The 23,554-nt window shown below is 42.0% G+C and overlaps 2 protein-coding genes across 15 annotated transcripts in view; one reads left to right on the forward strand and one right to left on the reverse strand.

Annotated features, from left to right (window-relative positions):
• PPP1R9A (protein phosphatase 1 regulatory subunit 9A) overlaps nucleotides 1-11,842 on the forward strand; it is a 260,733-nt gene extending 248,891 nt beyond the window's left edge. For 7 of the 14 annotated variants that reach the window (XM_059712351.1, XM_059712356.1, XM_059712354.1 and 4 more), the window contains 5 exons: nucleotides 90-288; nucleotides 2,234-2,353; nucleotides 3,207-3,230; nucleotides 4,267-4,449; nucleotides 5,775-11,842. In XM_059712351.1, the coding sequence (XP_059568334.1) occupies nucleotides 90-288; nucleotides 2,234-2,353; nucleotides 3,207-3,230; nucleotides 4,267-4,449; nucleotides 5,775-5,978 (730 nt within the window). In that variant the 3' untranslated portion in view covers nucleotides 5,979-11,842. The remainder of the gene's footprint in view (nucleotides 1-89; nucleotides 289-2,233; nucleotides 2,354-3,206; nucleotides 3,231-4,266; nucleotides 4,450-5,774) is intronic. The other 7 variants (XM_059712355.1, XM_059712365.1, XM_059712359.1 and 4 more) reach the window with 3 other exon arrangements.
• A 2,120-nt stretch (nucleotides 11,843-13,962) lies between these two features.
• PON1 (paraoxonase 1) overlaps nucleotides 13,963-23,554 on the reverse strand; it is a 35,458-nt gene continuing 25,866 nt past the window's right edge. Inside the window, exons 6-9 of the mRNA XM_059712366.1 lie at nucleotides 23,237-23,437; nucleotides 21,353-21,434; nucleotides 17,120-17,248; nucleotides 13,963-14,358 (exon numbers count right to left, since the gene is read on the reverse strand). Of these exons, the coding sequence (XP_059568349.1) occupies nucleotides 14,200-14,358; nucleotides 17,120-17,248; nucleotides 21,353-21,434; nucleotides 23,237-23,437 (571 nt within the window). The 3' untranslated portion in view covers nucleotides 13,963-14,199. The remainder of the gene's footprint in view (nucleotides 14,359-17,119; nucleotides 17,249-21,352; nucleotides 21,435-23,236; nucleotides 23,438-23,554) is intronic.

Below are 23,554 nucleotides of genomic sequence, written 5' to 3' on the forward strand. Positions count from 1 at the left end.
CTGTGTTCGGAGCCCCTTCAGGGTTCATTTCTGTCAGTTTCAAGTCTGCCCTTTCTTTGTCTAACACCCCCATTCTTTTCATGAAACAGGATCTTCAGAGGCAGGCTGGACCACTGGAAAGCGAAGCCCTCCTCCACAGCACCGGCCTCCCCTCGCTCACCTTGCATGCCTTTCTCCTGGTTTCACGAAAGCCGGAAAGGATCCTATTCCTTCAGGAACCTGCCTTCACCTCCAAGTCCCCTCCAGCCTTCTCCTGAAACTCTAATTTCAGATAAAAAGGGGTCCAAGGTAGAAAACACTTGGATTAAAAAAGCAAACAAGAAAACCCCAAATCTCTTCCTCCTCTTCAATCTTTGGGAAGCATTCTCAACTTGTGTGTATGCTCTGGATCCAAGAAGCCAATGTGATAACACTGCAGTAAACAGTGCATGGTACTTCCCGTGCGGGGAACAGAGAGCCCCTTTAACCATCACCTTCTTTAATACTGGTCCCTGCTAGATTGTGCGTTAATCTTTGATTTGCCTGTCTTTTCACATATTGCTATTTAATCTCCGTTTGACAGTGAAACCATGCTGGGAAAGATGCATTTGAATCACGGCACAGTGTGATAGATCTGTTTACCAAGCATTCCAGTTTAAATTACATTACCAAACTATTTTTGCTGCGCTCGTCAAGATTTACTGGAAAACAGATAAATTTGGGACTGGATATGTGTTCAATACATCTAAATGAAACTCTTTAAAACAAACCAATGCTGACATAGCACCCTTACTTATTTCTTCTCTTAAATCAAGCTTCCATGTCGAACAGCTGTTGTAATTCTATCACGAAAGTTCTTTAACTTTAGCAGAATTAGGAAGTATGTGCATGGATGCTGCTTGTTTTTAAATGCATGATGGTTATTTCCAGCATGACACTGCAAACCTTATCTAACATGTTATTGAAACACATGCGGTGGCTAACTTTCACATGTTGTGTGGTCTCCTTTTATCTGTGTTCACTTTTCTTTCTCAAACAGAAATACGTGGTTAAAGTTACTTGAATTTAATTCTTTTCTTGTGGTCAACAACTCACAGGGTTTTGAGGGGCTTTGGGGTTGTATTTCCACTGACGATACCAAATGGTAATGCGCTGTGTTGAATGCCTCCTGCTTACACGCTCTACTAGCCCAGCTCCGTGCTCTGATTCAGTCTTCTCTGAACATTCCGCACACCCTGCAGTCTGTTGGTACTGAGCTCTCCAGCCTCTGGCATGGCATTTATTCTTGACAGCCAGCTCAGCCAGTACAAGAGAACCTAATGGAAAACTGACAGTCCAATTTCTAAGGCAGTGGAATAGGAAACAAGATGGGGTTGGCCAAGTTCTTGAGAGTCCCTGGGAAGCAATTAGAAAAGAAGTTTTGACAGCAGTAGACCACTTTGGCCTTGAAACATGTTCAGCATTGGATCTGATACATCTCAATGTTGTTTGAATAATTCTACCATTATCTTACACTTGAGGGACTCCAGATTTGGTTTAAAATGTTTTCACCGAGGCAGCTCTGAAGTCATTGTGAACGTATTTGACTTTAATATCCACTGAACATTTTAATGAGGTTCTGGGGAAGTTTTCTTTCTACCCCCAGGCAACTATTTGGGAGCATGTGTCTGCTCGTAGTGCAGCCTCTTTGGACTTTGCTGGTGCCACGTGAGCGTTGTACCGGCGCAGGCAGTGCAGTCAGGTTGTGACCTCCCTGAGCCCACCATCTCTGAAGGTCACACCCTGAAGAGGACCTGCCATTCCTCAGTGTTTATCGCAGCGGCAGCGGGCCTCCTGGGGGCGCTCGGCTACCTTTCTAATGTGGATTGCCATCTGTTCCTAATAGCTCAGGCTCTCCACACCACCTTGCATTTTTTCCTTATACTGTTGCTCATTACCATTAGGGTCAAAGAAGATAGGCTCATTAATATCACTCCTCTGAGCAGTTGCAGAGGATAATGAATGCTGCACCCTTGAAGAGAAACTGCAGAATCATTACTCCAAAACACCTATCCTTTCACCTGGCAGAGAAGCTCTCAGAATCCCCCATTCACCACAGGTGCAGTGTCCGACACTGCCTGGTCGAAGGTCATCACCAACCCCAAAGTGAACTAATGAGATGACTTCAAATTAACCTTTTTAGAACTTGCAAGCACACCTACCTTGGGTTCCTTCACGGTGCTCTTTTAACCCTGCGCTTCGTTTATTGTTACAGAATTTTACCTTCAACGATGACTTCAGTCCCAGTAGTACCAGCTCGGCAGACCTGAGCGGCCTAGGAGCGGAGCCCAGAACCCCGGGGCTCTCTCAATCCCTAGCGCTGTCATCAGATGAGGTATGCTCATGTCCCTCACAGAACTGCTATCCCCAACATACGTTCTACCCGTGAACTGTCAATAGGGAAATGTGTCTAAGGTAGATTTTGCATGTGGATAATTGGAGCCATGATCTTTGCTAGGAAATTGGTGTCTCCCTCTCTGTCTCAACATGAAAGCAAACTGTTGTTTCGGAGGCCCTTGGAGCCATCCCTTACTATACACTATATCTCGGCCTTTCTCTGATTCCAGAGCCATGACTCTTAGCAAAGGTGTGGGGGCGGGAGGCTGGGCACTGGAGAGCAAAAGTAGGAAACATCTCAGAAATCTCACGGAGTTCACAACTTCACCATTGCTTTTCTCCCTCACCTTTCCCACCGTCATGCCCACCCGAAGAATCTGATATTTCTTCTGAGTTGGGTGTGGCTCCTGATTAAGATTCACTGCAGTGAAAAGGGAAGAGCTACAATTCTGAGAAGGAAGGACAACTGTGTCAGACCACGAATTTAGATGCGAGGGTCAAAAATGCATTCCTAAGAATTCTCAGGAGATAAATATATGCAAGAGAGGCAGGAAATTACACTAGTGATGGACTTAGTGCCCCAAGAGATAAGGAAAGAAATACCAGTATTGGAGTGGAAGGAAGAGAGGGAGGGAGGCATCGTAAGTAAAGATAGTTTTGCTCTAAATATGTGTTCTTAGTTATTTCTAACATGTTGTTTTGTTTCGTAAAACATTTTTTTCTCTTAAACTCTTTGCCCATATTCTTCAGGCTCGGCGTGACTTTAATTTTATAAGACTGTACTGTATATATTGTGTGTCCTGTTTCTGTAACACTTTTCTCTTTGATTCCTTTGTTGCTCCCTCACTCAGAGCCTGGATATGATAGATGACGAGGTGAGCTATCAATGGGCTGTGTGGTGGTTTTTGGTATTTTGTTTGAACCTTTTCTCTCTTTGCAGATGATTGAAAACTCAAACAATACAAGAGCGCTTCCTCTGCATTGGGGGTGTTCCTTGTGTTAACGTAGTTTCACTCTGCCCTTGTCTATGTCTCAGTTTAAAAGATATTCCTAGTTCAAGAGGACCTCCAGATCCCACCTCCAGAGTCCCGTGATGTGTCCCCATCACCATTACCTGACTGACCCAGTTCCCTCTGTTTCACCTCCTTTGCCTTCATCTCGGCTTACCCATCATCCCCTTTTCTGTTCTCTCTGCCCCGTCACTGAGGTAGCTTCTGTCTCTCCTCCCAGACCCATCATCGCCTCATCGCCTCTCAGCATAGTGGTTCTAGGAACCAACCTGCCCTTTGCACCATTAAAAGTAATACTCTGCATTGGACAGATCTGTAGATGTTCAGAACCTCAGTTTCTTCATTTATTAAAATAATTATGGATACCTCCTGCCCCACTGCCCTCATGGTTTGCTTGCTGCGCAAGTGAAATAATGGCGGTGAAATTTCCCCCTAAAAATATCTGAGGGTTCATTGCTCTCCTCTTCTAAGTGAAAGATGCCACAATACTTTTAAATGTGTTTTTACATATCTCTAATGTCTTAGCAGAGGAGAAATGCAGAGTGATGTATTGTCTATAGGGATTAAATGGCATATTTGTTTTCTGCATCTGATAATCTTTCCAAAGTGTTTTTATGTAAAAGCTTGCAACAGTAGAGTGGATTTGTCAATATTAAACTTCCTACATTGAAAATGCTGTTTTATTTAGGGGAGTTTCTAGGTTTCCAAGCATCTAAAAACATGTAGGTAATAAACATGTATGTGTGTTACATACACAACTAAAACCATTAGCTTATCATTCTATGGTTTAAAAATAAATATGGCTCTAGTAGGCAAGAAACTCCTTTGGATAGCGCAATATGCCATGCTGAGCCATAGCACTTCAGCCCTTTAACAACACTGCGTGACATTCCTACCTCAGATCCTTGATGACGGACAGTCTCCCAAGCACAGTCAGTGTCAGAATCGGGCCGTTCAGGAGTGGAGTGTGCAGCAGGTTTCTCACTGGCTCATGAGCCTAAATCTGGAGCAGTATGTATCTGAATTCAGTGCCCAAAACATCACTGGAGAGCAACTCCTGCAGTTGGATGGAAATAAACTGAAGGTAAAGAATTATATATGTCTGTGTTAGGTTACCAAGCATAATTTGTATTGCTCATAGCACCTAAAATGTTTTCGTTTAAATAAGAGCATTCTCCATATGGGAGAGGTAATTCTCATCAACCGTCAGCAGGAAGGACGGTGGATTGTTTGAGTAGTAAATGCAGGTTCAGAAAGTCATTAGGGGATCTAAAGAGTAGGCTGCCGAGTAGGAGAGGGAGGGACTCACTCCATTGCTTTCACCTAGCAACACATGGCCCATGTATTAACTCTACTTACTTCTATGTAGTATGAGTTTTAATAATGGCCAATGTGGACTCTTTCATCACATAAGAGTTAAAACCCAAATCCATGAACCTCCCCTTCTTTATTCGTGTATCCTCTCCATCCCGACTCGTCCCTGCACACCAGGGACCACTCCAAAACCGGGATGATGTTTTCCCCAGAACTTCCTTCCCCAAATATGTGCGGCAGTGTCTTCCCTCCCCCTCCATTGCTCTCTCATGTTCACCTGTCCAGTCCATCTCTTTAGAGGCTGAGGTGGCGCCCATCCCTGCGGAGAAAGGGCAAAAAGAGCTTACAGCCAACTTGCCACCCCTGACCTCAGCCCCTGCTGGGAGGACGGGCAGATGAGTATCTCGTGACAATCTTGAAAAGGTTAGAGATCAATGAATAGCCTGTAAATATGAAAGTCCATTGACAAGGCTGTCCCCTTTGGGGAGATGGATGCATCCCGCTGTTGATGCTGAAGGTCATGAAGCATTTAAAGTACTATGCAACCAACTCCCCATATTCTGAATTCCAAGCTAATTGAGCAACCCTCTTGTTATAATCAGGCTTCCTTTATAGGTCTGCCTACAGGGAGCGAATGGCTAGTCTGCTGACATGAGCATTCTGGTGCTAAATACACTTTGGGTCCTCACTGTCAATGAATACATTGGCAGAAAGGAAGCCATGTCGATTCTTCCTGCCCTTCCCGGAGCCCTCTGTGGCAGCAGGGGCCCACTCCTATCTTTTGCCTGTAAACGTCTACAACCTAAAGGTTGGAGAAGCAGAATTGTGACCTTTTTTCATTCATTCACCCATTAATTACCAATCTGGAAAGCATTCCTTAGCAAGGTTTGGGGCATACTGTGCTAGGGACTTGAAAGAACAAAAGAGCAAATAAAGCTTGTACATTTTTGGCAAATGTAATCAGCTCTTCTTTAGTTTTCACCTCAATTGTGTTTAAATTAATTTTTGAGTTAGAACATATTGCGATATCGGCCTCATCATAAGCAAAGAAGTCACTGGTTTTCAGATTCAGTTTGTTTATATTTCCTTCTTAAGGCTCTTGGAATGGCATCATCGCAGGACCGAGCAGTGGTCAAAAAAAAGCTCAAGGAAATGAAGGTGTCTCTAGAGAAGGCTCGGAAGGCTCAAGAGAAAATGGAAAAGCAGAGAGAAAAGCTGAGGAGGAAGGAACAAGAGCAGATGCAGAGGAAATCTAGAAAGACAGAAAAGATGGCAATAGAGGGTGCTGGGGAGCAGTAACACACCCTCTTCCAGGCGAAGAGGGTGCGCCAAGAGAGGGCCCACCTCTTCCTGCCCTGCTCTCCTCCGGGGGAATGAAGAAGAAACTGATGATGGGGGTAATGTGCTGTAGGCAGATTGGGGAACCTGGTGTCGAATACCTGCATTTTCTGTGATAATAGAATTCCTTTCATTTTAACCTACTTAAATAATCCCAAGCCACCTTTAGTTTCTTAACAAACCAAGGAGCTCATTTGTGAGAGCTGCAAATGTTTCCCTCTTCTCTGACTTACCAACATCTTGTGTTGTGTTGGGTGGGTGCGTGTGTCACTTGGAAAACCAGCATGACAGTGCCCAACAAGAGCATGACCCACCCTGGTGTTGTGAAACGGAGTGCCATGGATGTCCAGCATGGGGTCCTGACCCTGGGTGTTTGTGTATGTCTGCATGGCTTGAGCGCCCTCCTGCCATGAGGTCTGGGCTGCAGGATCCACTCCAAAGTGTGAGAAAGGTCCCCCTTATTTCTGTGTCTGGGCAGTGAGACAACCCCACTGTGGAAATGTGGGTGCTCTGCCCCAGAATCACTTCCCGTGGCAGAAGTTGAGCAAACTGTTCTGCTCGCTGGGCATCTGAAGGAGAGAAAAGAATTCTAGTATGTGTTCACCCCAGAAGGAAGCAAAAGCCTTAAGAATGTGGATGTGGTATTACCTTGGGATTCTGAGGATAATATTTATCTTCCAGATTTAGCCAAACAAAGGAAAAATCTGACATGAATGCAGCCATGGGATATTGGGATCTGTTGTTTACTTTGCTACTGCAGCATCTCAGTTTGTCAGCAACACTGACACACACAACAAAATTCCTTTCCCCAACAAATTGAACAGGAAATTGGTTTTTAAGGAAACCAACGTTTTCAGGTTTCCTCTCCCGGGGAACATTCTGGCTCGTCTGCAGCCCGACGATGACACAGTCGGGAACTCGTCACATATTTTCAACTCAAGATTTCCCAAATGGACTCGGCTAGTATTTTAACAAATGTACTTTTAAAAACAATAGAAATACCAGTTCGAGAAAACTTAGATTTGAGTAACATGCAACTAGAGAAGCAATTTGACTGAGCACACAGAATGTCCCCATAAAGGTGAGCTGTCAGTTATGTTTAGAGATGCTCTGAATGGTTTTTCTGAGCCATTCTCTCCCATTCTTTAGGGATCTTCATTTAAAGTTAAAGTTTATTTAAGATAGTACCCAGAATGCAGTCTAGCAGTGAGCTCATATTTTAAAGCCAGTATTAAGGTTTTCAACATTTCGTCAAACTAATTCAAATGCCAGGGACTAAGGCAGAAGGAGGAGAAACTATAACTCATCTTGAGAAATTTCAAATAATGGATCTTTTTGTTGATGTTGTTGTTTTGCTCCTTATGTTTATGTATCTGGTTCTGTTTGCTGCATTGGCCCTAAAACTGAGGTCACCCACTTTCCAAGGGACAGGTTCCAGAATAAGAGTTGAGGGCAGACAAATTCTTTGACAAGTATTTTACTTCCTTTTCTGCGTGGAGAGTCTCAGTCCATATGTTGCACTGGAAATGTTACATACACAAAGCTTGGGGGCACTTTTGGAGGTTACAGGTAACAGATCATGTAAAGGGCTCCAGCCCATGTAGCTCCATCTTTTATTTTGAACATTGTGTTTTGCTTGTTTTTGTTTTTTGCTTGTCTGAATATGGGAAATCTGGAATAATCTAAACTAGAAATTCACAATTCAGTTCTTTCCTGAAGGCCTGCCTCCTTTTTAGTGGCAGAGTATTGCCTGTTTGGCTTCAGTGCTTCTGTCACTAGCTATAGATCACTCGCTGTGTTTTACAGTTACCCGTCACTATGTATATTTTCTCTGTCTGTCTTCATTTTGGGGTATGATAATGAAGCCGCCATACTGGATATTCTATTCATATTTTGAGATGTGTGGTGCTTTGCTATTTATTAATACCATGAGAAACAAGGAACCACTATTACTGAACTACCAATTCCAGCAAACCTTTTCTAATACTAAAAGACTAAATTAGTCAAAATGTGGTAATACTAGTGCTTGCTATTGTACATTTTTGCCATCTTTGCATATCTTTGAAAAAAAAAGTGATCTAGATCACACTGGAAATTTCACTGTATTCATTTTAAGAATGAAAATGGAAGGATGATTATCTTAATGTTTACACTTTGGTAATATTTTGAAAATGGATGTAAATACTGGAAATGTCTGTAAGTGTCAGTCTCTGCACATAATTTATGATCTATTATATTGCGTTTTCTTAAAAGTCTTCAAATATTCTTAGTTTTCAGTTTATCTGTATACTTCCAATGTTTAGATTAATGACCAACTCACAATATTATTAATCACATTCTTTTTTTCAAATCATTTCATTTGTGTTATAACTATTTTGATTTTTTAACTTAAATTATAGTAATTTTAATCTGAATGAGTTATTTTTAACATTACTACTTAAAACTGCTGAAATTATAAGAGGCACTTGATTTGATTGTCCAGAAAAGGATAAAATGTAACCGACTGGTGAAAGGTCATGAAAACAGTGAAGGGCCTCAGGACTTGGGAGCATTTTGTTTTCCTACTTTTTTTTTTTTTTTATCAACTCTAGTGCATGATGCCTAAGTGAGGTACCAGTGCCGTACACAATTCCTGCTCTAATGCTAGTGGTTTTCAGTGTCCATGCAATTTAACACAGAATTGTTGCTTCATGAACCTTTAAGACTTTGCAGTTTTTTCTTTATCAGAAAATGAACAAAAAGGGAATATCTGGTTCTATTCTCTAAACGACGGCTCTATTTGACTCTGACAATAGCCAAAAGTGTTGGGGGTATAGGTAATGCTTTGGGGAGGGCAAGTGGTGTGTGGTGAGGAGTGTCTGGGTCAGGGTTTTCCATTGAAGGACTTTAGTTTTGTAACAGAATTACTTTCTTTAAGACTGTCCCCCTTAGAGTAACTCACAGTTCATGTAATAGTTTTCTCATTCTCATTCATATTCTCTCTCTATCCCTCTCTTTCTTCCTAAATTAGAAGTTAACTTCAGAGTGATGTTAGGTCAGAAACCAACTTTTGCCCCTTCTAGCAGACTGATGAAGTCCACCTCTAGTTTTTTGACAATAAAGCTATTCTATGCTGTCTTTCTTTAGCTGGGGCTTGATGAATTTCCTACCCTTAACGTCACATAAGCATTTTTAACTCCAGCGCTAATGCCAACCTCAGCTTTTAAGAGGGAGACAATGGGAACACCTACCTGGTGCTCCTGTTATCAAAGTGGCAAGAGGAAGAGTGAGGAACCAAATTAACCCTTGCCACTGCCTGTTATTCTGCTGTCATCTCTAGTCTGAAATCTTAAAATGTCCAAGGCCCAAGCTTCAAATATAATCACAGATTGTTTGACTTTAGTTAGCCCTATGGTTTTTGCTGAAGACAAATAATTCTCATCTAGGTTCTTTATGCCATTGGATTAACATGTGCTTTCAAATACATTTTAAAAGGTAAATTTTGCATTTATATGGATATTCTGATTTATTTATAAAGTGTTAAAGGTTATGTAGACCAAGCCTAAAGAGAGAAAACCATGCGTTTAACAATGGGATTTAAGAAGATTCTAAAGGGAGGTGTCTTAACAATTTTAAAGAAGCAACTACACTTTGAATGTGTGGTAGCACCCTCGTGACACTGAGGTACTTAAGAATTACCAAAGCCCATCGGTAACTGAAGGCACTGTCCCAAGAGCTGCAGATGAGGGGCACTTCCCTTTGAGAGACAGCGGCACCAGGGTTCATGTCACCTACGTGAGTCCTGAGTGGCTTCTGAATGTTCAAATGTGCTTTAATCAAGGATCTACCCGTAAATGATTCTGAAGCTAAACCTTGAAGGATGAGGGAAGTAAAATGTCCATATTTTCTGCTAGAATTGTTTTCATTATGATGATGGGCTGGAAAGTAAATTTCTAAAGAAAACAGGGTTGTAAGAAATATGAATATGGTTGCTGCAATTCACTCCTGAAAAACAACCGTGGTCTGCAGGCAGATTTTATTTATGTTTTTCTTAGTTATTTAAAGTCTCAGGAAACTGAATCTTGGTCCAAAACACTGGGGGGGGAAAATAACACCAGTAGTACACCAGTCACATTTGCATAACAAAAAAGTAGGAGTATAGAACAGACCCAACCAAGAAGTCAGAGGGCAAAGAAGAAGCCTAAAGGATGCATGTCCCCTGGGAAACGAAAGCCTCAAGTTCTCCCCAAGGGTGAACAGAGGAGCCTTACACGATGCGTTGAGGGAATGATTGTTACTTGAAGGCTCACGTACATACGTGTGTGGACCAAGTACAGCACGTGACCCACTTCCAAATCTACAGAGTGGGAAGGCAAGAACATGCTGATTTCCCATCCTTGGCCCTACCCCAGTCTTTAGCGCTAAAGATTCAAGAGTGAATAAGAGGCAAGGGATAAGGGAACAAGAGGCAACTTCTCAACACTGTGCATGCCACTTGTGTCGCTATACAGACTACATACGTGTGAATATCTCTCCCACCTTGCACACACATACCACAATGACATGGCATTCAACAAACAGATACTGTCTTTGGAACGTGGTGTTGTCAGTGAGAACCCCCAGCAGTAATCATCGCCTTATTGCCACTGTTTGTGTTGTGTATACATTGAATGGCTCATAAGCTTTTAAAAGATTTTTTTAATGTATTCTACTAAATGCACTTAATCCTTCTATATGTCTATATATTTTGGTAAAATTGATTTATTAGAAACTTGGTATTTTAGTAAGATAAAGTTTCCTCACATGTTTGGTTAATGCTTTGATGTCGAAATTGCACATGCTGAGCTGAAACTCAGAAATTTATGCAGCTTCAGGCATTTTTCAACTGCGAACTGCAGTGTCCTTTGCTAAAAATCGCACTGTGTGTTCTTGCGCACTTGCTCATGCTCGAATATGACATTTTTGGTCGCTGTGATGCATAAGCACTAACTGCTGGCTCTCTGACGGCAGCCTTGTCATCCCAGGACCATTACTCCCTCTTTTGCTGAGTCATGGCCCGGTTGGGTCATTGCCAAATGGACGTGAGTGTGAGCATGTTGTTGGAAGGTGTATACTTCTAGTTCTCTGGCTGTTTTATGGACACACCCAGGTTCTCTGTTAAGGATTTCATCTTTCGTCTGTGAAAGAACAATGGGCCAAAGATAGTTAAATTACATTAAAAAGTGGGAATCAGGAAGCACTCCGGCTAGAAAACACCTCCCAACAACATCAGACTTCGTTAGTGCTTAGTGAAATCTCTTAAATATTTATGTGTATGTTTTCCTTAATATTATTTATGGTCATCACTACTGCTTTTGTATTTTTTAATGGTGTTACAATGGAACCACAAGTACACGTGCTGCATATGACTAACAAACTGGCCGGCTGAAAATAAAAAGAGAGAATGAATTCTGTCCCATTGTAAGAAGTTGGTTTATTTTAATCTTTCTTTATATAAAGGAAAAAAGTTGTTTGAAAGTCATTTTAAGTCCAATAAATATGGATAGCATGTTATCTGAACCTTGATTTGTACCTTTCGGTGTCCAATTATTTGCATGGAAGAGACAATAGTGCCACGTCCGAATTGTTCTCTGTGCTTGGTTAATATGTATTTCTCTAGATTGTTCCATTTCAAATGACATTTTTTACTCTTTGGTTTTCAGAGGCATTCGAAGCAAGATATCCTTTGTTTTCTGACCAATCTAAAAATATGTGTGATTAAGTTTAATTTGTTAGTGTAAATAAATTTCTTGCCAATGAGTATTATTGTTGTTAGACAACGAATGCAATAAAAAGAGTAATACTGAGATCTGTTGACGTCATTGTTTTTCCTCTCCCATTTTCACCTTGACTGGATAAACCTGTATTAACTGTCAAAATGCATCTATCAATCAAGGGTAAAGTGCACATTTCCATAGAAATGAAGCTAAAAATACATTTTAGCCCTGCTGAAGTGTAAATGGGCAGCAGGAATTATGTTGAAAGCACAATTATGGAACTGGGCGTAAAGTTAAAGATCGAAGCTTCCACTAGAAGTTTCCTCACCCATCTCTTGGTTTCCATTGTGGCTTCAACCATCACAGTTTCTGATACCTGTCAGCCAGGAAAAGGCCGGTGACAAATCCGTAACCAGTTGGCCTCACACAGTCACAGAGCGTGGTGTGGAGAGCTAAGAATCAGACCATCCCAGAGTATGGGGCTTCTTTCAACAATTTTACTTCTAAAGCTTTAAATGGTGAGAAGATGAATATATCAAATGAAGGGTATTAATTTCTCTCTGTCACACATACATGCACTCCCTAATTTATCTGTGACTAAACCTTTGGCAGTGCAAAAAATTTAGATGAAAGCAACAGAATAAGTGAATTCAACTGTTTACCCTGGAGCATCTTAAGAAATTCCAAACCAAGGGGAAGCTTGTGTCCCTTTTTGAATGATCTTTCATGTAAGCTATGTTCAATTGGTGGATAGCTTTCTCTTGGGTGAGGGGGCTAGCCAGGGGACAGAATTTGCTTATTTTGTTAGAAACAAGAGAGCACAGACTGTGGTCATTTTATTGATATCAAGTGATTCTCTTTAAAGGAAATATGTGGTTGCCCAGCCGGCATGGGTCAGTGGTTGAGCGCCGACCTGTGAACCAGGAGGTCAGTTTGATTCCTGGTCAGGGCACATGCCCAGGTTGTGTGCTTGATCCCCAGTAGGGGGCGTGCAGGAGGCAGCCAATCAATGATTCTCATCATTGATGTTTCTATCCCTTCCTCTCTTGAATCAATACAATTATTTTTTTTAAATAAAGGAAATATGTAGCTTTTTTCAAACTAAGCACCGCAGCTATTGATCGTTTCCAAACAATATTCCAGCTTCGAGGGCTGTGAACAGCATCACAAACCAGCTCTCATAGGGCACATGGCGTCATGCCCATGGAAACGACTAAAAATAACTTTTATCCTGATGTGAGGAAAGTGTTTTTCGATCTAAACAAAATGTCCCTGTTTATTACTTTAAGTCAGTGGTCTTAAACCAGGAGCAGTTCTCAATTTATCAGCAAAACATCTCTCTCCAAATACCAGACCATCATCATGGCAAATGCCCTAGAGACACTTTCTAACATGACTGCCTTAAGGTTGCAAAGAAACAATTCATCCTGGAAGCCATACCTTAGAACAGACAAATAAAGGAGGACAGGTAACCTTTTCCTCAGCTTTCATAAGAAAATAATAGTCATCTTTTTTCTGAGTATGTCCCTCAGAAGATAGCCAGAGGTTGTTGATCATTTCTTCTTTTGTTTACTTTTCTATTATCTTCTTCTTAGCCTCTGTGGCAAGTTAGAGTAGGAAAAGAACCACCACCACCTTAATAACTGTTCTCTTGTGGGGACACATAGCTTTACCCGAATCAGTTACGGGTTTCGTTCTGTATCCAATCACTGATGTGAACAAACTTCTTCCTTTTACCAGGTGAAAGAAACTAAAATGTACAATGTGTGCTGAGATAAGAGACATCAGGTAATTTTCAAGTGTGACAACACTCCCAAGAATTTTAAGATTTTCCTGCATGCCTTTTGCTAGAGGAGAACTGAGTAAGCAAGAGTAGAAGGAAAGTTGAGGCATTTGAGTTTACATTTACCTAGAAAGTCATACGTAAAGGGGGAAACGTAAGTCTGATGTGCCATATGTCTAATGGCTTTGCTTCAGGAGAAGTGCCTAGAGTTGAAGGGTCATTTTTAGTGCACATCCCGTTCCCGGCATGTGAACTGGAGTCCCTGGGTGGCTTCTGGATTTCTGATGACCCATAAAGCCATCCTGCTCTCCTGTTTACTGAACAAGACTCAGCAAGGCAGCAATAAGTCACGTGCACTCAGAAAACCTATGTCGTACGGAAAGTACCTGTTAGGTCACATACTGTTACATGACCAAAATTTTAGCCATTTTATTGGAAAGGATTTTTACTGGTAAACAAGTATCCCAAGACCAATTTGATTTTGTACTTTCAAAAAACCTTACAATCATCTCTGTTCTCAGTAAAACAGCACTTTCGTCCCTAACCGTGGCCTAATTTAGGGTCAACGTTCATTGTTTAATGAGATCGCTGTGGTCCCTTCGAGGTGGCACGCCGTTGAAATGACGGGCTCACAGTTCCCATGGCATGGGTGCGTTTCGGCCTGTTAGAGCTTGCAGTAAAGAGCTTTGTGGAACACAGTGCCAATCAGCAATTTCCCCTTGTACACAGAGGCCACTGTACTTCCTTGCAACACTGTACCATTTTCTGCATAAACCACCTTGACTTTGGGTTCTTCTGTTAAAATGTTCTGGATTTGGATCACCTATCCAAGAAATAACAATTGGTTAATTTTGTTTAAAAGTCAATTAAAACATAACTTTAAATATGGGTCATTTCTCCAGAAGAAGCCTTTAGGTAAATCATATTTTGTTCCAAAATTACTCTCTATATAAGACGCCTGTTTCCTTATTGGCACAATAGCAGGTTCTGATCTTAAATAGAGGTAGTGACACAGGCCTACAGGGGTGAGGCAAGAAATGTAAATGAGTAGCACAGCTTGGGTGGGAAGCCTTAGGGAGCAGTAGTGACTGGTAAATTGTGGGGAGTGGCTGTTCATAATAGTAAAATTATTGCCATGCTGGCATTCAGGATAGTTTTTGTGTATTTTCAGATAAACTAGGAATCTGGATGTTTACACTTCATTCTTGGTTTTTAAATGCTGGCAATAAAAAAAAAAGAACATATCTCTGTACCACACTTATCCATCCCTCTTAACTTAAGTTCCCAACTATAAGATCTTGTAAGTTCAGTTTCCTTCATTTAGTTGAGCAGAAATATGATGGTATCATTAGCAACGATGTAGTAGCATGTTAGACTGCTAAATGGCCAATATTTGACCATTTGGGCTGATAAATGACAATTTCAGACTATTCACCCTCCTATAAAGAACACATGGTGAGTGTGGAGCCCGGGGCTGTGTTTTGGATGTTCTAGTCACCATTGGTTTCTCATCTGTAGAATGAGATGAATGGGACTAGGTTAAGTTCCCTTTCAACTCTTTCTAGGGTAAAATACAATGACCTGAAGAAAGGATACCTACATGCAAAAACACCAAATATGGCAGACCAGGAACCCAGTGTCTAGATAGAAAAGGGTCAATGGAGCATTTAAAAGGACCTCTTTAAAACAACTGGCACCAAAAACAGATGTTTTAGAAAATTGCCGTAGTGTTGAAGTGTAGTAGTTACTGGGAGATAGTTTATGGTGCACCTTGGCTTAAGTAATTAAACCTCTTTTAATAAAACCAAATTAATCTTTCATAGGGCAGTGTATTAGATAATGGACTGTTATGCCTTTTTGCTATGTATGTTTGAACAGATCCATCATTAGAAAGGAAGTATTTTTTCCAGAACAGCAAACCAAGTCCATGCAATAGCAAATGACCCAAGTTCACCAAATGAGCTAACAAGCAAGAACAAATTAGAATCTAACATGCTGAGTTCCAGTGACCACACCACAGCATACATTTCTTCAAGTCTATTAAACATACCAGCCCTAGGTGTTTTGGCTCAGTGGATAGAACATCAGCCTGGGGACTGAAGGGTTCCGGGTTCGATTCCAGTCAAGGGCACATGCCTGGGTTGTGAGCTCGATCCCCAGTAGGGGGCGTGCAGGAGGCAACCGATCAATGATTCTCTCTCATCATTGATGTTTCTATCTCTCTCCCTCTCCCTTCCTGTCTGAAATCAATAAAGACATTAAATAAATAAACATACCGTAGGGAATCCTACTACCTAAGAATGAGCAAAAGGTACAAGGGATTGCATTTGAACACAATCACAATTATCCTATAAACCTAAAAATAAAAGGTATGAAGGGCCATAATGTAATTGGAAATACACATTTGGGTGTGTGTGTGTGTGTGTGTGTGTGTGTGTGTGTGTGTGTTAATCCAAGACACAGGCTATAAAATATTTTTTTTTCCTGGTGGGGTAGCTTTAAAAAGAATACAGAGCAGTAGACCAATTCAAAAATATAACCTATAGTTGATGTAAATAGCAAGTATAATTAATACATACTGAAAACTCACACTAGCAAGTCATAGTAAACATGAAAATGCCTGTGGCCAAATGAGTTCCACATTCTTACATGACCAAATAGTTCACTGATTTAAGACCACGGACACAAATAGGGTTTTGGGGTAGTAAAACTGAGGTGGAAGGAAAGTATTTTAGTCCAAAATAATTCTAGCTAGTGATATACATTACCAACGGCAGGGAAGGTAGGCGTTGCCCATTGGTGTTTTAGGACGGGTCCCTGGTGTCAGCTTGGGCACATACCGAAGGGGGAGTTGAATAGGAAGGCAGGTAACAAATGATGAGGCCATGGCAATGTGACAATATATATATATATATATATATATATATATATATATATATATATATATATATATATATACCACTGTGAATTCTCAAGTTGGAGAAACTCACTATTAAAATTAAGATATGGATCCTAATCCAGCCCCCGGGTCCACTCTCTACTCTGCTCAGATGGACAAAGACTGACTTAGAGGGCTCTCTTGCCCTCCAACTCCCAGTTAGGATTGACCAAGGGGCTTTGGGGTTTGGGAGGTCTGAGGCGGAGGCAGGGCACGTGTTCTCCAGGCTTTCTTCCTCCCTGTGCTGGTTCGCTGCATCCCTCAACCCGAGGCCAGGTTCCGCTCAGAAGACCTTCACACACAGTTCTCTCCTTGTCTGGCTTCTCTCAGAATTCCCTGCCCCCTAGCTAGCCCTGGGGTTCTGCATTATCCCCTGTTGATTTCCCTACACTCTGCCCACGGCTGTGTACATGGTGTCCTTATGCAATTCCCTCAGATTACCCAATTTACGTGCACCATCTGTCTCCTGCCTAGACTCTGCCTAAAATGCCTCCCCAAGTCAAAGTCCTTTTTCTAGCTGATCATTTGGACCAGTTATCCATGTCCTCCCCGCCCTTTTTATTTGCCCATATAATTGAGAATTATGTTTTCAACTAGAGAACATCTGGGAATAAAATCGCTGATGTAATTCACTTTTCAAACTAACCTCTGATCCGGGAATGTGCTCCGGGTCGTAGAAGAAGATTCTCATGCCATTGGGGTGGCACCCAATCCAGAGGTCCCCTGTCACAGGGTCCACGGATATGTTATCCACGAGTGTGTTAAGGGTCAGGGACTTCCAGATTAAAAACAAGGAGAAAAGGAGAGAAAAAACATTGAGAGATGATTGAGCAGTATGTCAGGGAAAGCTACTGTCTTGTCCTCGGTCACCACTGTTGGTTCCAGGGACACAGCAGTTCTGCCCCTTTCAATAGCGCCCAGGGAATTCCATCAGCTTCCAGGACAGATGAGGGAGCGGGGAATACAGAAAGCCAACAAAGGCTATGAAAATTTAAATAAAATCATGTGGACTTAACATCTGCACGTGACCCTAAAACTGAAGGGGAAAACATGTTTGAAGTGCAGCATAGAACAGTTCATTTCTGAAACGGCATGTACAGATGATACTTTGATAAGCATTTAGAAAACAACCAGGAAGTATAGGTTCCTCTCTCATGAGAATGTCAATGAAATGTAGGCTCTTCTTTAATGGCTAATCGTAGGCTGTGAAGCCAGAGGACAAATGATCACTCTGGGTCTAATTTTTGCGTTGGAATTGGGAAGAAGTTTCTTCTTTAGTCTCCTGGTATTATCCAACTCCCTGCTCTTCTGCTGTTTATTTTCTAAATATAAGTTGCAAGCATGTGATGACTGCACAGATTGCTGTCGAGGCTTTGCACCAGGATCATAAATAATACCAACGATTCTTAATTCCTCCATTCATCATCTTGGCTGCCTTCTACCGGGAAGAAATCACATCTATTTGTTTGCCTCTCACGCTCAGTTGGAGAAGCAATATCTACCGTGTACCTCCAACAGAGACCAGCATACCTCAGTGCCCAGAGACCCTGTAATAAGGGGCAGTAACACATTGCAAAGGCCAGAGCGTGGACAGGCAGCTGCGGGGAGCCAACCCGGGCCTGTGCTTCCTCCTCAAAATGACAGCCATCCCCACATGTCCCTGAAGGAACTAGAGGGCTTGAGCATCGGGGCAGAGTCTCCCTTTCACCTTCCTGCAAAACCGTCGCTCATTCATACCCTGGAAACAGGCCAGGCTGGCCAAAGGAGGTGGCTGAGTGAGCATGCGCTGGTCAAAAGCAGCCACAGGCCTTCTTCACAGACCAAGCCCCAGCTATCACAGAGCCGTTCTACTCTGATCAGTTACTTTCTTTAAGTGAGGGAAATGTTTGTCTCAGGACTCCGCTATTATCTTTGGAAGGGGTAATAGCTAATCGGTGAATTCCATGGCAGATAAAAGCCTGTAGAATTGGGAGTCAGGGTGAGAGTGGGAGAAGGGCACTCAGAAGACTGGGGTCTCATTCATTCAACACACAACTCCGGAGCTCCCTCCACGTGCCCTGCAAGGAGAGAGTGGAGTCAGCAGCAGACCTGGTTCCTGCAGAGGGAATGCTGAGGGGCCCGTGGGGAGCCTGTGCTGGGCTCCTGCCATGCAGTCTGTGATTCCTAGTGGTACTAACGCACCGCAATGCACGCACATGCCACTTTGCACGCCTTTCTAAAGCCAACTGGAAAATGTGACATTCCTGGGTCAAGGAAACTTAATGAACTATTCTTTTGGAGGGAAATTGTATCCTTTGTCAACAAATATCCCATTTTTTTGATAATTGCAACTCATTGAAGTGGGACTAATTCATTGGCTGTCTTGATTTTTGGGGAGAGGAGGGATTATTTATATTGTAGTCAAATATGCATAATGTGAAATTTGTCTTTTAACGCAGTGGCATTAAATACATTCACAATGTCTTACAACCATCACCGCTATCCATTTCTGGAAACTTTCATCATCCCAAACAGAAGTTGTGCCCAATAGCTCCCCATTTCTCCCTCTCCCAGCCTTTGGTAACCTCGATTCTACTTTCTGTCTGTGAATTTGCTGAATCTCGGTACCTTATACAAGTGGGATCCTGCGCTATTTTCCCTTTTGTGTCTAGCTTATTTCACTTAACATAATATCTTCAAGGCTCATCCATATTGCAGCATGCATTAGTACTTCACTCCTTTAAGACGGAATAATATTTCACTGTATGCATGTACCAAACTTTGGCAGGACATAGACCTATCCACATCTCATTGAAAATTCCGAGATCAGTCTCAGCTATCTTATCAAATTTATTGGCACTCCAGGTATTAATTAACTGGTTTAATTAATGTGAATCTCCCAAAAGAAGAATAACATTCAGTTGCAAGGGTAGTCTTAACTGAGTTATGTCAGGAAACAGGCATGATCTGTTGCCCAATGTGGAAGCCAAACCTGAAATACGCCTTGCGCTCAATCTTGCCTTGGCAGCAGCCGTGCCTTTATCATTGTGCATTGAATGTATATTCGGATTGGGATCTACTCTTAGAAAATCCTTTAACTTCCAGTTGACAGAAGTAGGTATCGCTATAACCACAGTTTGTTTTTATTCCCTCAGCGAATATGAGTGTGTGAAATTCCATTTTACTTCAGCTAATACCAAACTAGCCCGGCCAATGACTTCTAATGTCAGACATAATGTTACATTTGATGGTGCTTCGGGGTAATTTTCTTGGAGTGAAGCCTCTCATGACAGTTCCTCAGATGTGCTGGTGGGAACGGTCACAGCGCCTGGTGACAGCGCTTCCTGCTTTGGGCAGTTATGGCGGGAGAGAGACGTCTTGCTTTTCAGGGGCAGGGATTACATGCATAATGTTCCCCTTTGCTCTTACTTTCTCTTTCCTCTCTCTTGTGTTTTTACTTCTTTTGACCCAAATCTCAAAACGGACCATGGTGGGGGTAGAAAATGGCCCCTGAAACGCCCAGCACCATCATACTAATTTAACAAGTGTTTGTTGAACGCCCAGTAGGTGGCGGGAACTCTTCCAGGAGCAAATGGGGGTGGGGGAATCTGTCCTTGTGGAGCTTATACCCTGGGGGAGAGGCAGCTAACAGAAGATAAATAAAATTTATTACTAATGCTAGAGGGAAAATAAAGTCTTCCGTGAGATAGGAAGTGTGTGTGTGTGTGTGTGTGTGTGTGTGTGTGTGTGGTTTAGAGGGAGCAGAGTTGTACATTAGACAGTTGGGGAGGTCTCACTGAGTGATATTCTGGTAAAATCTGAAATGCTATGAAGGAGAGAACCATGGAGGTTCTGGAGGAAGATCTCACGAGCAGAGGGGACAGTGCCCCATCCTGAGGCAGGGCCCTGCCAGGCAAGCTCCAGGAATATGAGGCAGGAGCAGAGGGACAAGGGTTGGCAACAAAGGCAGCAAGGTGATGGGCTGCTGGGGCACTGGATGGCCATTGCTAGTACTTGGGCTTTATAAATTTTGTGGAGATCTCTGTCATATTAAACACCAAGTTTAACTGCAGTGCTTCTCTTAGTTTGTCAACATAGGGGCGAACCCCAGTCTGCATGTCAGGGGGTAGTGGGTTCTCTCCAACAGGCTGCAGGAAGGCCCTTTGACAGTCAGCTCCTTGTTTTAGGCCAGAGAAAGTAACAGAGAAGACATGATGCTTGTTCTAGATCTGAGAGAAGTCTTAACGTCTTGACTATTCCATCAACATAGAAAGAAAAAAAAAGGAAGGGCAGAGGAAAGAAGAAAGGAGAGGAAGAGGAGGGAGAGGGATAGATAGAAAAAGGGAGAGAGGAGGGAAAGAGAGAGAGAGAGAGGAAGGGAAGGGAAGGGAAGGGAAGGGAAGGGAAGGGAAGGGAAGGGAAGGGAAGGGAAGGGAAGAGAAGAGAAGAGAAGAGAAGAGAAGAGAAGAGAAGAGAAGAGAAGAGAAGAGAAGAGAAGAGAAGAGAAGAGAAGAGAAGAGAAGAGAAGAGAAGAGAAGAGAAGAGAAAGGAAGGGAAGGGAAGGGAAGGAAAAGGAAGGGAAGGGAGAGGGAGAGGGAGAAAGGGAGGGAGGGAAAAAGGGAAGGAAGAAAGGACTAAGAAGACAATGCCAAGCTTAAAATTCATTAGAGTAGAAAAAAATCAAAGTTTCATAGGTGAGATGTGTGGTTGGCTGCTTCCAGCTCCATTGCCAAGTAAAAGTGAACAACAAATACATAAGATGCTGATGGCTCTTAATAAAGGAGTAAAAAATTGGTTCTCACCCACTCCAATTAGACAATCCTTTTGTCCTCACTTAATTTCACAAATCAATTAGAATCTAATTATCAATCTTCAAACGTAGAGTGTTAATATATCTTACCTTCAATGATGTTAAAGTCCAATTAGCATGCTTTTCATACACATGGATCTTATGAGCCAGAAGTTCAGATATATAGACATACCTTCAAAGAAGAAAGAGCTACATCAAAGCACTCGAAGTGATGCAATCCAAAAGATGACAGTGAAGTTGTGATAACTCTTCCTCGAGAAGAACTTGGCTTAGAGACTGGAACATGGAACCCCTCTCAATACTCATCAAATTCTGAAAGCACTAATGAGTTTACAGTGCACACAGGAGTTTTAATCCTGTGAAGTTATTTCTAAGGGTAGAAACCCAGTTGACCCTTATCAGTAGGGAAGGAACTTAGCCCTACACACCAGCTCTTACATCTGAGAGATAGAGCATTGCAGTGCTTCTCTTAGTTTGTCAACATAGGGGCGAACCCCAGCTTCTGCATGTCAGAGGATAGTGGGTTCTCCCCAACAGACTGCAGGAAGGCCCTTTGACAATCAGCTCCTGGTTTTAAGCCAGAGAAAGAAAGTATGAGAGAAGACAAGATGCTGGTCCTGGATCTGAGAGAAGTCTTCCTCCACTCCTACGCTGAGACTGGTTGGACCCCGTGGCTTTAGTATTTTGCACACAGTGCAACGCCACACTCATCATATAGGCCTGTGGTCAGTCTAAGCACAGTGATCTCGGGACAAAATAAGAAACGACTGTTTGATTATCTGCTATTTTTGGAGACCAGGAGACAATATGAATAATTGCAAAGCTGTTCATGTTGCTTTCTCTAAATATGTCACTGGCCTGGCCAATGTGGCTCGGTAGGTTAGAGTATCATCCCATACACTGAAAGGTTGGTGGTTCAATTCCCAGCCTGGGCACATACCTAGGTTGTGGGTTCAATTCCCAGCCCAGTAAGGGTGCATACAGGAGGCAACCAATTGATGTTTCTCTCACACATCTGTTTATCTCTCTTATGATCCCCCTGAAATTTGTGATGATACAAGATGAGGAAGGGAATAGATGGATAGAGACATCAGATATATATATTAGAGGCCCAGTGCATGAAATTCATGCATGGGTAGGGTCCCTAGGCCTGGCCAAGATCAGGGGCTTATCGGAGCCTTCTGGCTGCCAGCCAGGGCCTTCCTTCATTCCGTGTCTCCCCCTGATCGTCAGCCACATCATAGCAAGTGGTCGAACTCCTGGTTGGTTGAACTCCTGAGGGGACAATTTGCATATTAGGCTTTTATTATATATAATATATATATATATATCAGTGCTACCCAAAGTGTGGTCACCAGATTAATGCTGGTCTGTGCATTGTTTCAGGGCCACCACCAGCTAATAATGTAAATCAGCTACATCACTAAGCCCACTGCTGAGTTGGCTTTTTCTTCCCATCGTAACACTTTTTTGATGAAGGAAGCAGTACCTTGATTTACATTTTGGTGCAAGCTCTTTAACTTGTCAGAAACCAGCACTACTGGCATATATATATGCACATATACCTACGTACTGTTAATCTCATTATACACTAAAAAATCTTCCCTCAAAGCAAAGCTATTCAGTCATACTAAGTGATTGTCACAGTATTATTTAGTCGTTCTAAATATTGCAGTATTTTTTAGCAATACTAAACAATAATCACAGTAATATTTACTAATACTAAATGCTTATTCACCCTTTTGAAATGTACTTCCCCTACAAAAAGATTTTTTTAAGTATGTCTTCACAAAATAGGAAATTTTGATTTGATAACTTTTACCTTCTGAAAATTTGCTATTTTACATTTTTCTTAATTTCCTCTTACTAAGATAACATGTTAAAATGCATCACATAATTTAGAAAAAGAATATCTTCAAAAGGTATCTAATGAGAATATGGAGAAATGCATGACATTTTTAAAAGATTCCGTACTTGCCATCAGGTGAAATGTTGATTCCATTCGCAAAATCAAATCCGTCCGCCACCACTTTAACTTCATTTGGACTATAGTAAACCACATATGACCATGATAAACCCAAGTAGAACTCCCAGGATCTCAAGCAGGGGTCAACAAAATAGTGATCATTTGTGGCATAAAAGTGCTCGGGTCCCACAGCAACAATATCATTTAAACTGCAATTCAAACACACACATAGGACATATACAGATGAAGGGACTGTACATTACAGGGTTATGCACAGGCATTCGTTAATGTCTATTCCTAAGTCAAGATGTGGGATGGAGCCTTCA

This window comes from Myotis daubentonii, chromosome 10 (genome assembly GCF_963259705.1).
Source record: "Myotis daubentonii chromosome 10, mMyoDau2.1, whole genome shotgun sequence".
Classification (NCBI taxonomy): domain Eukaryota; kingdom Metazoa; phylum Chordata; class Mammalia; order Chiroptera; family Vespertilionidae; genus Myotis; species Myotis daubentonii.